We start from the raw sequence: 17,411 nt of genomic DNA, 5'->3' as shown, positions 1-17,411 counted from the left end.
TGGAAAATAACTCAGAACCGGAACCAGAACCGAATTAAGCATGAAAAACAAAACGTGAAAAAATGTCAGGACGATGTTTAGGGTTGGTTGGTGATGCGAAACACGTTTTTGTATGTTGTCAAAAAATGATGCAGTCATCTGCTACCGACACAACCACATCCGGTAGGATGGACAAATCAACGACATCACAGTGAAGGGTTTCATACAATGTTTTATATCATAGGGCGTATTATTGATACAATCTCCATTGCAAACTATACAGTAATACTGCATTGGAGAACTAAATAAAAAGTATTCATACATGTGCAGTAAATCGTTCAAAGGATATTGCATGAGGTCCATCATTGAAGACGGTAATATGAATGTGACTGATTAACGATAGTTTGTGTCGCCACATACACCGACCTTTGTTTAAGGGTAATCGATTCATTAACCTGCTGTCACTTCCGCCTGCAGTATAATGTAAAACCTAGGTTTTACAGTTGAATTGTGAGACCTAGGTTTTACAGTTGGATTGTAGAAACCACCTTTTAATATGCATATACGGTTGATGTTTTACTTTGACAATTGCTTGGCATGAAAATTCCATGATATGAATCCTGCAACCTAACATATTATGTTTAGTATTGCAACGCAATGTTTCCCACAGAACCACCGGGGCGGGTGATAAAAGGGTGTTCAATCTACTACACGTCATGACTTCAGCTGTCTGCATGCTGCACGTGGTTTTCTCTTGCCCGCTATCATTACATTTGTATTGGTATACAATATGGTATCCCGATGTTTTCTAAGTCTTTCTGGTATTAAGATGGTTTATAAGATGGTTAAAACACTCCTCTTCGATTTGGTTGAAAATGTAAAACCTCAACCTCTCTAAAAGCCCCAGGGCCTTCGGCCTGCCCAATTTGATATAAGGATGAAGTTAATACGCGAAGACTGTTGCAGTAGACTTAAAGAGTAACGCTTACACCCCTCACTAGCTAACTGTGAGTGAGTGAGTTGGGTTTAACGCCTCTTTTAACAATATTCCAGTTATATCACGGCGTGTCAGCCCGAAGTGATGCAGGTCTCAGACGTTTACCACTTCGGTGAAACCCACGAGCACAGGAATGGTGCTGACAAACCAAGAAACATAATTGGGGCGAACCGGGATTCGAACCCACAATCATACACTTGCTAACAGGAATGAAGCCAGTTTTTAACATGCTTATAATGTACCCATGGATACCCATTCATCTCGTGACCTGTCCCACAAGGTTAATTATTACAAAGGTAAATAGCGAATAATAAAAGAGTTAATTCATAAAGCGAATATATGACCATCGTTTTCCTTGCTTTATCAAGCAAATTAGCTGCATTGAGGGCAATGGCAACAGTTGCAAAAACTGTTTTGTCAACTCCAGATATTTCTCTCTGACATTATAAATGTCTAAGTGACGTATGAATACACATTCACGTGTGTAAATGTCGTTTATCGTTCTTTCCTTGACAGCCTCTTACAGGTATACAGTCTTGATTTGACCGCCACCATGACAACTGTAGCATATGTTTTTCATCCACGTGCTATTCATACTGTGTGGTCATCATATTCAGGTTGTGCTTCGGGCTTCTCTTCATGCCCTAAGATTTCCTCTTCTCCGTCACCCTTTCCTCCCTTTTGTGTGACCTTGGGCGTGATCAAGGTCATCACCATGATGATGACGACCTCCAGGATCTCGACCATGGAGACGATACTAAAGCCCATGAATAACCCGATCTGACCTCCGATGTTTGCTGCAAATAGATATGAGTGTGTGAGCTTGGTTTAACGCCGCTTTGAACACTATACCAATTATATCATGTTTGTTTGATTTGTTTAAAGCGGCGCTCAGCAATATTTCAGCTATATGACGGCGGTCTGTAAATAATCGAGTCTGGACCAGATAATCCAGTGAGTGATATCATGAACATCGATCCACGCAATTGGGATACGATGACATGCATCAATCAAGTCAGCGAGACTGACCAACCGATCCTGTTAGTCGCCTCTTACGACAAGCACAGTCACCTTTTACGGCAAGCATGGGTTGCTGAAGACATATTCCAGTTATATCACAGCGTGTCAGCTTGATGTGGGAGGAAAGACTGAAGTAATATAGGTCTTTGGCGTTCACCAAACCTATGGCGCTGACACACCTAAGGGACGCAACTCTGCTTATGATTCTTTCCAGCACCATAAGTGGTAATCGCTCACCCATGTCACTTTTGGTCGCCCACATTTAGAGTGAGTATTGTTTTACGCCGCTTTTAGCAACATTCCAGCAATATCACGGTGGGGACACCACAGATGGGCTTCACACATTGTACCCGTGTCGGGAATTGAACCCGGGTCTTCAGCGTGACGAGCGAACGCTGGAACCACTAGGCCACCCGACCGCCCCATTTACAGTGATACACAGTTGTGTAACAGTTGTACTGTTATAGCGGCGTTAAACCCAACTCACCATGTTAAAGATCCTATCAAAAAAGTTAATTGCTTTAGGTGATAATTATAAGACACCATATTTCATCTATTTTATGAAACACATTGCCGTGTATGATAAATCAGCGACAAAACCCTTTCCAGATCCAATAGTGAGTGAGTGAGTGAGTGAGTGAGTTTCCAGTAATATCACGGCGGGGGACTACCGGAAAAGGGCTTCACACATTGTACCCATGTCGGGAATCGAACCCGTGTCTTCGGCGTGACGAGCTAACGCTTTAAACACTAGGCTACCCGACCACCCCCATTTATCCAATAGAAATCTCTGCATAAAGCAGAGTCGATTCTACGATGCCGACTTTATCATGAGCATGTGTTTTACGAATCACTATCAAATAGTAATGATACCAGGTGTTCGCGAAAAGGTGAACGCACCCTGTCCCATCGTCACAAACACATGCACAGGCAATTCCATTGTTCACATGAAAAAATACGGGAACATATGGTACAAGTCACATAGAGAATTGCATCAGACATATTTTTTGTCATTGATGCTTCAGATTTGGAAATGTCCTCCACATGTCTACCAGAAAACAATTCCCCTGTGTGTCGAAGATGGTTCTTACCTAGTATGGTCTCCACAGAGTATACTGGAATCTGCTCGATCTCAAGCTTCAGCGGGCCCGACTGTAGGAAGGTCAGATGCACCATGGGAGCAGAAGCGTGGATTGAACTGTTAATAGTAATATTGACTCCATTAAGCTAATAGTCTTCTACTAATTGTCCCCCTCGACGTGCAAACATATTCCCTACGCTACTGATATCACTCCAGATGAGATCGGGTTTCAGGCTCGATGATGACCTGATTGATTACACATCATCATGACATAGAACAGGTCTTCAGCAACTCATGCTTGCCATAAAAGGCGACTATGCTTGTCGTTATAGAGAGGCGACTAATGGGAGGTCAGGCTCGCTGACATGGTTGATGCATGTCATCGTATCCCAACTGCGTGGATCGATACTCATGATGTCAATCACTGGATTGTCTGGTCCAGACTCGATTATGTACACACCGCCGTCATATAGCTGGAATATTGCTGAGTGCAGCGTTAAACAACAAACAGACACACAAACAAACAAACAAACAAACGCATCATCGGACCCGACGGAATTCCACGGAAATGTGATAACTGCCAGGTCCTTTCGGAACTATTACACATCTTCGTTATATCAGAACTTCGACATTCGTGTGATGAATCAGTTTGAAACAACACATGGGAGTAGAATATTAATTGCTTCGTGCAGCATATGTCTACATGGTGACAACGTTCATGGACTAAGAGTTTGATATCTTCTCTTATGCAAGCTTAAAACGCAATTGAATATCGTATACAAATCCTTAACTTAATGTTAAAGACATCAGTAAAACATGTAAGGTAATAGCACTTTTAAAAAAAGACAGCACTTTTCGTGTGTTAAATTATTATAATGAAAAGATAATTACGTTAGTGGGGCACACGATACATATGTCTCGTACTCCACACGTGTGCACCGTGACGGACAGTCACACCGAGAGCTCTCGTTACCATAGAAATCTGAAATACCAATAGACAATATGGACAGACATCAACGAACCATGTGAGTGAGTGAGTATGGTTTTACGCCGCTTTTAGCAATATTCCAGCAATATCACGGCTGGGGACACCAGAAATGGGCTTCACACATTGTACCCATGACGGGAATCGAACCCGTGGAGAGCGAACGCTTTAACCACTTGGCTACCCGACCGCCCCCAATGAACCATATGGAAAAAGAGCCAGGCCTTCCACTTTCATTTCACAAATTTACATCATACATTTTGTATTTATTGTCAATGTATGTACTTCATGATAAGCTGTCTGACTGACTGATATACGAGATTTAACGCGCACTTTCCGACTGTAGCGTATTTCGCACACGGGATAAGCTGTAGTAAACATGTAAACAATTTATATGTTATAACAGTAAGCCCCGTGAATCTTACTAAGATACTATAGTTAAGTACTCACCCTGACCGCTGTTTTCTAAGCACTGCCAAGTCTGACTAGCGGAGCACAGATCCTCGCATCCTGCGTTGTTAGACAAGGAGACAATTACACTCAACTAAGCATAACAAACGTTTGTTCCATGTATGCTTTGCAGTCAAAAACGTTGATGGATTATCAGCGTTTCTGATTGATAAAAAGATAAACACTAATTTTAACGTCCATCTATTAACACTGGAGATTGGTGCATTGGTGGTCTATCCGTAGAAAAGTCGGATCCTAATTGTTTAGCCACTATTCTGTAAGCAGCCGTTTTTTTCCGAAATTATGACTCCGATACCGATACTGAAAATGAATGCAAAATTTCAACTGCACAATCGCTGTCCTCTCCCATAACCCCCACCCCCCACCCCAACCCATCCCCCGCAAGTACCGGATTAATGACCCGTGAAGATCTTGGTTGGAAAAGGTCTTCAGCAACCCATGCTTGTCGTAAGAGGCGACTAACGGAATCGGGTGGTCAGGCTCGCTGACTTGGTTGACGTATGTCATCGTATCCCAATTGGATCGATGCTCATGGTGTAAATCACTGGATTGTCTGGCCCAGACCCGATTATTTACATATCGTTGCAATATTGCTTTTAATGCGTTTAACAACAAACAAAGAAACACACAAACAAACACACAAACAAACCTCTATCCAAGTAGAATCTGCAGCCACACTGGGCCGACGTGTAGTTGACGAGACACTCTCGCTGGCACGCCTTCTGGCTGTAGTGCGGGTAACGGTACAGGGACCACTGGTCAGCCTGCTGGTCAGGCAAGCACCTGCCCCCAAGCATGTCCTTATACGGCGGTCCGAGGGAGTGCCTCTGTAGAGCAGCATATATAGTTTCATTGACGGAATCAATCTATCTCTCCAAATCAAATTACAATCCTGATAAAATGAAACAACGATATCACAGCAAACAATAATTCATTCAGAACTGCTATAATTATCGACGTACTAAATTTAGGATTGGCTTAAGATCTTTGGAATTAGAGAAGTCATAAATCTCAATGTGGCTTCTTAAAAGTTATGATGACTCTTTTCCAGAAAATTTACAAGGTTAACTTCAAGAAGAAAAAGGTACATCATCGACCTCCTTCCCTCAAACCTTCCTAAAAATAGTGAGTCAGTGAGTGAGTTGGGTTAAACGTCGCTTTTAACATAATTCCAGTTATATCACGGCGTGTCAGCTTAATGTGGGAGGAAAGCCCGAAGTGATGCAGGTCTCAGACGTTTACCACTTCGGTGAAACCCACGAGCATGGATATGGTGCTGACAAACCTAGAAACATAATCGGGGCGTACCGGGATTCGAACCCACAATCATAGATTTCTGGCGTGCCGACGGGACGCAACTCTGCACAGCGAATCCCGGCGCCTCAGACGACTGGGCCACCCGTGACCCCTCATAAAAATATCATTCAGATAGTAATATCTCAGAACGCATACACTGTAAACAATATTTTTAAATTTATTAATGCTTCATTTAGCTACAACCGAGCTATATAACGACTGTTGACACCAACAGCGAGCTTTAAATAGTACAATTATCGGATATAGTATGGAGAATATGATCTTCAATGTGTCAGTTGTGAGCGAACGCTTTAACCCTAAACGACATCAAGGCTCGTACATTCTTTGGAGAATTCTCAATGGGTTGTCATAACTTGAACTGTGTTCAGTCCTTTTCATATACAAACATGTATACAGTAACGCTATTTCTCGGACCATTATCATTTGCAGAATCCCGAGGTCCACCATTAACTGCAACACCAATATATCATCAGCTGTCACGTGAAGCGCCCCCTCAATCACGCCAGTCGTCAGAGCCGTGCCGGAAGTCAAACGCCATGTTTGTTTACATTCGTGATTGATAATGCCGCTCAGATAGACAATTCTATCCCTTTGAACTATATTCTATCATGACACTGTAGAATTCTTGATTCTGATTCGTTAAAAGGAGGTTTCTTTTCTGCTACAGAAACCCATTAAAAATAAAAATTATTATTTTCACACAAAAAACGCACATGAAAACATCGATAGCCGATTCATAAAAAGATTGCTGCCGATCGATCACCACTAGGAACTGTAAAACGTATCGATATTTCCTCTATTACAAGCTGGGTCTCTAGTTAAAGGCGACTAACGGGATCGGGTGGTCAGACTTGCTGACTTGGTTGATGTCCAATTACGTGGATCGATGCTCATGATGACAATCACTGGATTGTCTGGCCCAGACTCGATTATTTGCTGTCCGCCGTCATATAGCTGGAATATTGCTGAGTGCGGCGTTAAACAAAAAACAAAACAAAAACAAATCTAATACAAGCCAGGGTGCCGTTGTACAAAGCGATCTTAGCGCTAAGGTGATCGTAACTGACCTACCTTAATATAAACTTACGACAGTCGTAGCGCTAAGGTTGTTTTGTATAACGGCGCCCAATGTTGCGTCATCATATAGCCGGAATTTTGCTGAGTTTGGCGTTAGACAACAAATAAACAAAAAACACTCTTTGCAAGAAAACAATACAATGATGCAATACGCTTAAACAGAATGAGTTTACCGTAGTTTTTTCAAACTTCACGATGCAACTGGAGTTCGCTGGAATAAAGTGTGCCTCCTTGACGTCAGGGAAGGGATATTCGTTGTTTGGATGAAGGGCAATCTAAAAATAATAATTAATATGATGCTTTTTTATCCTTTCTACCAAGTATCAGCAGTTCTTTTTTTCTTTTTTTTTACCAGCAGTTCATTTCAGTTCATTTTCATTATTTCATAGTACTACAATGTCGAGAGGCAGACATCACATTAGAACATGTTCCACAAATAAGAACTATTTTTAGCCCGATCAACAGAACAGTGTCCATTGCAATCTCCTATAATCTCAGTGTAGTTTCAGAAAGGCTGTTCATGGTCAACATCATGCTAGTAAACAATTCTATTAGATCTTTAGAATTAAATTTTTACGATAGTGCCACAGTAGTGACTCGTTAGTCGCCTCTTACGACAAGCATAGTCGCCTTTTACGACAAGCATTGGTTGCTGAAGACCTATTCTAATCCAATTGTTCACGGGTCTTAAACTTTCGAGTGTTGATATGAATACTTAAGAATCAATGATGCAACTTTGATAATGATTATGCATCTCAATTTTTTACGCGTTATTTTGAAAATTCTTGTTTCACGTGCATCAAATCATATAATGACAGCTTTGTCACAATGAAACACAAGTTAACCTCTCACAATTGTGTGTTGTGGCAATACACAAGGCTGTAGTGTTCCTCCTTTTTTCGTATTACATCTTATTACGGAGTCTGACTAATGCTTGATTGCATGATCAATGCATTCTCGAATATCTGCGGAAACAGATTCTATAGAACTTAAAGGCCAACTAGTGAAGAGAGGTCATTAGGAAGGACACAGTGGGGACATAACTTGTAATAGCCACTAGTGGCGCTACGATCGAGCCCAGAAATTCAAGCCTAGTTCGCCAAGGGTGGAAACTGGACTTTTAGAGTCAGTTAACTCCCTTGACTCGGGAAGATGGGTCATGACTACAATTTACATTGCAAATTACCAACACAAAGTTTACTATACTACTCAATACATTCGGTCGAATGTGGGGATTCTCGGCCACCCACTGTGTTGTGTGCTAATGATAGACATAGATATTGACAGTAATTATGCAAAGTCTATATAACATGTTTGTGAATTGTATTTAGTTGAAGCATATATTTATGCGCATGACTTATTCTGACGATCATGGGTACTGAATGACCTCTCCCTCCCAGACATCCGATGTTGAAAAAACCCCGACAACTTTAAGTCTTTATTTAACATTTGATTGTGGCTATTTTTGTGTCTGAAGCGAATTCGTTTGTCAGAGATAGCATACTCCTTAAACGTTAATATTATTTTAAATCAAAACAAATCAAATGGGAGACGATACCGCGGCTAAAACTAAACAGGATAGTTATGAAAAGGACACTTATGGACGATAGAAAAAACATCAGCTGAGCTGATTAGGCATATGATATCTACTTAATAAGAGTGATCAAGGAACAATCAGCATTACCACAACGATCAAATTCATACATACATTATGTATACTGGTGGCAGCACTGCTGATGCATGTAATAGCCGACATCAACACACTGGATGTGACTGATATTGGGATAACGGTATGTATCGGCAACTCGTCAGTTGGATATAACCCAGCTGATTCATCGTGGAGATATTACGCTATTAAGCTAATTCACATATTAAGTCAGTCCAGTAGAGAGGCATGTCTCTGAAATCTTTTAATGAAGGACTTGGTTGGTTGGTTGGTTTGTTGTTTAACGCCGCACTCAGTAGTATTCCAGTAAATGTCGGCGGTCTGTAAATAATCGAGTCTGGACCAGACAATCCAGTGACTGACATCATGAGCATCGATCCACGCATTTGGGATCATTGACCGTGCATCAACCAAGTCAGCGAGCCTGACCACCCGATCCCGTTAGTCGCCTTTTACGACAAGCATAGTCACCTTTTACGGCAAGCATGGGTTGCTGAAGACCTATTCCACCCCGGAATCTTCACGGGATTAATGAAGGACTATTCAGTTTATTGAAATATTGAATTCAGGAATATATCTAGAAATTGAAATGCGATTAATATGACTCCCGACAAGGTGGATAATATGCTACCAACATTATGCCAATCAAAAGCTTGGATATTTATAGGCTGCCGTCTTATGGTTGGACTTGTGTTTATTGCGGTGTAAGGGAAAATACGCCCTCTCGCTCTCTATATGGCTTAACATGCACTACAATAGATCACGACACTTAATTTATAACAATGCACCGTCGGAAATCAGCTCCATCGGCCCTTTGGCAGATGGAGAAACAAGCCGAGTGGACCCGAGGTCGTCTAACGGTTGCAAGTGATGGTCTGATTGTCAATAAACATGGACGATGTTTTGTGCTTTACAATGTGTTTCTAAATCAAGGAAATTCAAGAAATTTAATTTTAGACCCAGCTAAGTGTTATCAAAGTTATGGATAAAATAGTTTGAACACAATCTCATTAAAATCAGATCTTAGTTCCCGGTACCTCTAAACAAAGATCTGAAGACTTCCCACGTCAGAAAGACCTTTCATCGGACCAATCAGAGTGTCGCTTACCAGATCGGGAAAGTGACAGTCGGAATCTGTTTTCTAACCATGCGAGATCGAAAAGGTTCACACGGGGTATTCCAAACGGCAGTTACACGGGCTGTACGGCTGATGCCGTTAAGATCATCATCTATCTCGCGCCTCGAAGGGATAAACATTTGAAACGGAAGAGACATTACATAGTTCATGGAAGTACTGCCATACAATCTCGGCCATCTATTAGACATTCCAGAATTTTTAAATTTTGATTCGCGAAACCTCAAAGCGTAGTCTGGAATTGAAGTCACCGTAAAGCTCGAGAAAACTGCTTTACCTCAGTTTTAATTCCAATTCAGTCCAGTATTAAATTTTACCGCAGTGTTATTACACTTCAAGACAGTTTATAACATTAGCTTCCGGATTGGCTAAAGTCGACTTCTTGTTTGTCATTTCATTGGTCGGTCAAAGATCGCGAAAGGTCGTTCTGCCGTAACGGTAGCGCGCACTAAGATCTGATGTTAATGGGATTGGTTTGAACATTAAACATTTTACAATTGTTTTCGGTGTATGGCTCGTTATTGAGAAAGTACCAACTTTAAATATTTGAAAAGTTGAAAACACAATATATATGTTTATATTATTTAAGATTGATTTCAACCTAACATGATGCGAGGCGAGTCAGCTCAGTGGCCTATGTAGAATTACACTCCTTCAGGTGCCAGCATCCGCGTAACGCCTCGACTATGATCCTTGGTCTGTGGGCGGTCGGGTAGCCTGGTGGTTAAAGCGTTCGCTCGTCACGCCGAAGACCCGGGTTCGATTCCCGACATGGGCACAATGTGTGAAGCCCATTTCTGGTGTCCCCCGCCGTGATATTGCTGGAATATTGCTAAAAACGGCGTAAAACCATACTCACTCACTCACTCCTTGGTCTGTCGGCACAATACCCGTGCTCGTATGATTAACCAAAGAGTTTAACGAGTACGCCATTATTCTTGGGGTTTAATTGTTCCACAGACATGGCCTAAACATTATACCCCTTGTATCGAAATCATCAATATCCCGCTATCTGATTGATTCAGTTGACCCCGACTGATAAAGACAGAGAATTCAAAAGGTGAACCCTTATTTAAAATTTCCATGATCACTATCATTACACTGTCGCATGCCCAGCTAAATTATTTAAATATTTAGATGATTCTATATTTAAAAGATCAGTTTATCGGATGTCCCCTGTATATGTTCAAGGCAGTTAGTTAGTTACCTGAATGCCATCCCTTAGTCCAATGCTGGAAACAGTACTAGTAAGTTCGATGATGACATGAAACGTCAAGGCCTGTCCGACGCTGCTGGAACCGTTTCGCGACGAATTTAAGGTTAAACACGATCCTTCAGTGGTTGTGGTGGGGAAGATTAACTCATCGCATACTCCTTTGGACTGCAGCTTGTTCCAACCGCATTTTATCAGCTTCATCCGTACGTTGTCCTGGCTGTGAGTTAGCAAACATTGGCCCCTTTCCGCTTCCTCTGAACCACGCATGTGCAGACATCCATGCGCCGCAAGTGGTCCCGTTCGCAAGAGGTTGAAGACCTTGACGGCGTCGTTGTCGTCGTCGTCGTTGTCTAAGAAGGAAAATGGACTGAGTGGAGGAGGGTCGCAAAATGTAACAGCTGGGAAGTCCGCCTCCTCGAACGGATGTTCCGCCATGTTGATGACCGTGGGATACCTGTAGTAGTCTGTCATTTGCACACTGACGACAATACTCAGAGATATGGCCAGGCCCAGGAGAAGAACCAGCCAAATGAACCTGAATTAAAAAGATAACTAAATAAATTTCTAAAAATGTACAGGACATCATCACTTAGTCTTTAGGGTAGCCCTGTGCTTTGATTCCCCACATGGGTAGAATGTGTGCAGCCAACTCGTGGTATCCCCCGTCGTGAAACTGCTATAATTGTGTTTAAAGAGGCCCCAAACCCACCCAGTCTGTCAACTACCCCGTAAAACTCCGGAATAAAATTAGTATTCAGCAACCCATGCTTGTGGTAAGAGACGACTAACGGGATCGGGTTGTCAGGTTCGCTGACATTGTTGATGCACATCGTATCCCAATTCTGTAATCGATGCTCATGGTGTCAATCATTGGATTGTCTGGTCCAGACTCGATTATTTACAGACCGCCGTCATATAGCTGGAATAGTCCTCATGTTGTCAGATGTCAGTACATTTAATTGCCTTGTTGGATTGTACATTAAATTGCTTTGTTGGATTGTACATTTAATTGCCTTGTTGGATTGTACATTTAATTGCCTTGTTAGATTGTAAATTTAATTGCCTTGTTAGATTGTACATTTAATTGCCTTGTTAGATTGTACATTTAATTGCCTTGTTGGATTGTAAATTTAATTGCCTTGTTGAATTATACATTTAATTTCCTTGTTGGATTGTACATTTAATTGCCTTGTTGGATTGTACATTTAATTGCCTTGTTAGATTGTACATTTATTTGCCTTGTTAGATTGTAAATTTAATTGCCTTGTTGGATTGTACCTTTAATTGCCTTGTTGGATTGTACATTTAATTGCCTTGTTCGATTGTACATTAAATTGCCTTGTTGGATTGTACATTTAATTGCCTTGTTGGATTGTAAATTTAATTGCCTTGTGGGATTGTACATTTAATTTCCTTGTTGGATTGTACATTTAATTGCCTTGTTGGATTGTACATTTAATTGCCTTGTTGGATTGTAAATTTAATTGCCTTGTTGAATTATACATTTAATTTCCTTGTTGGATTGTACATTTAATTGCCTTGTTGGATTGTACATTAAATTGTCTTGTCGGTTGTACATTTAATTGCCTTGTTGAATTATACATTTAATTGCCTAGTTGGATTGTACATTTAATTGCCTTGTTGGGTGGTACATTTGATTGTCTTGTTGGATTATACATTAAATTGCCTAGTTGGATTGTACATTTAATTGTCTTGTTGGGTTATACATTTAATTGCCTTGTTGGGTTGTAATGTTAATAGCCTGGTTCGATAGTCACGGGGCCCTATTCTCCATCGAGACTGATGGGTTTTTAACGGTAACAGTTTGAACAGTATTTCAGTGACATCACGGCGAAAAAGCTTGATATCGGTGGAATGCAGTAATGCAGGTCCTGGACATTTGTTTCTACGTAAATTATAACGCCTTAAAATAAATGGTAAAGATAAATTGTAATAACTGCGGTGAATTGTAATATAAGCTGTGACATATTGTTATAACACAAACTGCGATGAATTGAAATAAAAACTGTTGTGAATTATATTATATATTCATTTAATTGTATGCAAGGAAACATACATGAACATGGAGATTAAACCCACGAGCATAGGCACGGTTCTGACGAACCCCAAAATCAGTATATGAGGGCGCCAACGATCTTCTGATTCTGAACGTCAAAGGGACGGAACTCGGCACAGCGAATTGCCACGTTTAGATAACTTGGACACTGGTGACCCCTCTGCGAGTCTGTCTCACAGTCCCCGAACCATATTGTTTCCCCTTCCCCCAGCCCTTAGTGTAATACTTTAGCCCTAAATGAAGCAAGTCTAGATTTTTCCCAGGTTCTTCCCTCTCACTGGGGCCCCTTCTCAATTTAAATGGAGTTGTTTGTGTCTGCCAAACTTTCAGAGACTAAGCGTACGTTTACCCCTCTGCATACCTCGTTTAATATGTCGTTGATATAGATGTGCTGTTAACTTCCATTTAAACCTATTCAGACATAAACTGATTTTGAATCAGTTCGTATCCCCACGACCGCCTCCGTGGTCTAGTGGTAGAGCGTCCGCCCGGATAGCGGAAGGTCGATCGGGGTTTCGATCTCCGGACGCGTCATACCAAAGATGTTAAAAGATGAAACTTGTTGTTGCCCTGCCTGGCGTTTGGCATTTAGGGGCTGAAACAAGGACTGGTCGGCTCGGAGTCAGTATACTGTGTCTGAGTGGGGTATTCGTGTTAAACTGTGGAATGGTATCTCAGTGGGCTGTATTAGTCCAGACTAGACACACACACACACACGCACGCACGCACACGCACACGCACACACACGCACGTGCACACACGCGCACACACACACACACACACACGTACGCACGCACGCACGCACGCACGCACGCACACACGCACGCACGCACGCACGCACGCACACACACACACGCACACACAAACACAAACACATGCACGTCGCTATATAAGTGCAATAATCTTGGACGCAACGTTAAACCTCATTTAACCTCACGTCACCTCGTATCCTCACCAGAGACTCGAGGATCAATAATAATAATTCTTTTGTGTTGCAACGTGAACATTATAATCTGAAGATTTCGGAAACAAATATTTGTAAAGACATCATGTTTGTATTTCCTGGATGGTTATTCATCTAAATATTCCAATGTTATTGGTTTAAACTTGAAATAACTTTCCTGCTTTCAATTTGAATTATAGTGAGTGAGTAAGTGAGTATGGTTTTACGCCGCTTTTAGCAATATTCAAGCAATATCACGGCGGGGGGACACCAGAAATGGGCTTCACACATTGTACCCATGTCGGGAATCGAACCCGGGTCTTCTGCGTGACGAGCGAACGCTTTAACCACTAGGCTACCCGACCGCCCAAAAATGTTAATTTGAATTATAACTTCTGCAGCATTTTGGCAGGTTTGTCGATACAACAACATGTGTAGATAATGTGGATAGCGTCATAGCGAAATACGCCTTCGATTCCATGTTATTAGGTTAATGCCAACTCATGGTATTAAGCCCATAACCCACAGATGCTCTTGTTCTAATCACATCAATGTATTCACGTGTCTTGGAATAAAGGTTATTTTGTCCTAAAAAGATTTGTTGGTCCTTTTGACTCAAAGATCTTCAAAAATCATCACTGTTTTTTCCCCGCCGTAATATGGATGTAATGCTGCTAAAAGCGACACACCATAAGACATGGTCATTGGAATCAGAAAAAATCCCAAATACATATTCGCATACGCCCAACTCCCCAATTTTACCACGTATTCACGTAATGCCTCACTGTTATTGTTTGGACAAAATTAACATGACTACAAAATAATAATAGATACATGTGTGAGCATAATCAATAAATAAAACAACATCATGGAATGAGTTGTTAGATTGTGTGTATTTACCTTGAAATGTGAGATCAGATTCTTCACTCTGATGAAGCTGTGCAGAGTTGCGTTCCTTGGGCACGCCAGAAACCTATGATTGTGGGTTCGAATCCTGGTTCGCCCCGATTATGTTTCTAGGTATGTCAGCACCATACCCGTGCTCGTGGGTTTCACCGAAGTGGTATACGTCTGAGACCTGCATCACTTCGGGTTTTCCTCTCACATTAAGCTGACACGCCGTGATATAACTGGAATACTGTTAAAAGCTGCGTTAAACCCAACTCACTCACTAAGTGTTGCGGGACTATTGGTATAAATTGGGTAGAATCACTCACTGACCATCTCAAACTAAATGTCCAAATCTGATGACCTCACCTCCACTCCACTCCACCTCCAGGACGATGGTGCATGCGCGTCATGAATTGAAATAGACCGCCTCCGTGGTCTAGTGGTAGAGCGTCCGCCCGGAGAGTGAAAGGTCCGGGGTTCGATCCCCGTCAGCGTCATACCAAAAGACGTTAAAAGATGGTACTTGTTGTTACCCTGTCTGGCGCTCGGCATTAAGGGGCTAAAAGAAGGACTGGTCGGCTCGGAGTCAGTATACTGTGTCTGAGTGGGGTATTCATGTTAAACTGCGGCATGGAATCTCAGTGAGCTAGCACTATTAATCGGCATCAGTCAGGACTAGTACAAGCAGCCACACAAACACACACACGTACATGCACGTCGCTATATAAGTGCAATAATCTTGGACGCGACGTTTAACCCCATTTCACCTCACCTCGTTCAGACTAGTAAAAGTTAAACTGCGGCATGGAATCTCAGTGAGCTAGCACTATTAATCGGCATCAGTCAGGACTAGTACAAGCAGCCACACAAACACACACACGTACATGCACGTCGCTATATAAGTGCAATAATCTTGGACGCGACGTTTAACCCCATTTCACCTCACCTCGTTCAGACTAGTAAAAGTACAGTTCTTAGTTGCTATGATGAACATGACATGAATATATATATTCCTTTGTAAGCTGAATGTCAAAATCAAAATAACTAACCTCTGCACGCGGGACAAAGTAGCCTTGCTGTTGTGTATTCTAGAATCAATAATGAGATTAAACCCATAAGATTATAGCAGCTCTTTTGATAAATCATGAATTTCAACATGGCACATTATATACATGTTCTTCAAGCTGAATGTCCAAATCAGTCCCTCACCTTTGCCCGCAGTACTTAGTAGCTCCAACAGTTTGCGGGATTCCATGCACTGTAGCTCTCTGAGCATAATCCTTAAAAACATGCCCAACAACGTGGCTCTTCCCATCGCCTTGCTTCTTGGCGGCCATTTTGATTTTGACGATCGGCCCCGTGTATCTGATGGACTCATCTGCGATGACATTATTCAACACGAAACGCGTCTGTGTTACTCATGGATAGAACGACATGTAAATGTCATATGATTAAATGCCATAACAGATCAATAGGATTTCCTGTCATAAGCCTTGTGATAAAAACTCGTACATATCGGACCATGAGGAATTTAAATTTGTTGCCACAAGCTCATCAAACATTATCATATCTGCTGTGTAGCGGGGTAACGTACGTACATTTCACGAATAAGCGCCCTTTGACACGAAACAGTATTTAGGAATATATCATAGGTTAATAATGCGCAAGAATCCCAACGTTGCTGTTAGATAATTACATCCTTGGTTCCACACGGGACGCTACTGTCTCGCCACATTTAGGGCCTTGATGTAAGCACGTGATGTGTAATTACAATAGCGAGATGTTGATAGCAATTAACATAAGTAATTAACGTGACTAGTCTGTGCAATTAACTCGTGTGTATTGAGACAATCCGTGCCAAGTGTGCTATTATGGCGACGAATGTATTTTAACGAGGCACTAATTACTTTGAAATGGCGTCCTTTGCTTGCTTGGATGTGTGACCTGAAATTTGAGAAAAAAACCAATACTAAACTATAATTGTTTACGGCCCCTGTAAACTATTGTTCAGGACCCATGTAAGCTATTGTTTTCGTCCTTGTTCACGATCCTTGTTAACCATTATTGAAGATCCTTGTTAACCATTATTGAAGATCCTTGTTAACCATTATTGAAGATCCTTGTTAACCATTATTGAAGATCCTTGTTCACTACCGGCCAAGTCCTTCGTAGATTACTGTACCATCCTTGCATATAAATATTCAAGACCTTTGAACGCTTTTAATCATGACTATTAATTGGTCACAGGTGTAAATGTAAATTAAGTGGTTTCTGTTCCAAGAAGTATTTGAACAACTTTTGTATACATAAGTATTTACACCGGTTGTGAAATAAGTGTACACGAAAGATTCGTGGACTCAAGAATACCACGACCATGATCAACGCACTTGAGGCTACATTTGTGTGGGGGCGGTCGGCTAGCCAAGTAGTTAAAGCGTTCGCTCGTCACGCCGGAGACCCGGGTTCGATTCCCGACATGGGTACAATGTGCGAAGCCCATTTCTAGTGTCCCCCGCCGTGGTATTGCTGGAATATTGCTAAAAGCGGCGTAAAACC

At 41.6% G+C, this 17,411-nt stretch overlaps 1 protein-coding gene across 1 annotated transcript; it reads right to left on the bottom strand.

The window, feature by feature from the left end:
* Positions 1-321: 321 nt before the first annotated feature.
* Positions 322-16,192, bottom strand: LOC139445637 (acid-sensing ion channel 1-like). Its single transcript, XM_071226814.1, has 8 exons — positions 16,065-16,192; positions 10,936-11,479; positions 7,101-7,202; positions 5,183-5,360; positions 4,513-4,572; positions 3,969-4,059; positions 3,088-3,194; positions 322-1,773 (listed from the first exon to the last, which is right to left on the bottom strand). Exons 1-8 carry the CDS (start codon positions 16,190-16,192, stop codon positions 1,568-1,570), a joined length of 1,416 nt encoding a protein of 471 aa, XP_071082915.1. The 3' UTR covers positions 322-1,567.
* Between the last annotated feature and the right edge of the window lie 1,219 nt (positions 16,193-17,411).

This window comes from Haliotis cracherodii, unplaced genomic scaffold (assembly GCF_022045235.1).
Source record: "Haliotis cracherodii isolate W230 unplaced genomic scaffold, xgHalCrac1.p SCAF_6, whole genome shotgun sequence".
NCBI lineage: Eukaryota > Metazoa > Mollusca > Gastropoda > Lepetellida > Haliotidae > Haliotis > Haliotis cracherodii.
The sequence above is the reverse complement of the archived record's forward strand: the minus strand, read 5'-3'. Positions and strand labels throughout refer to the sequence as shown.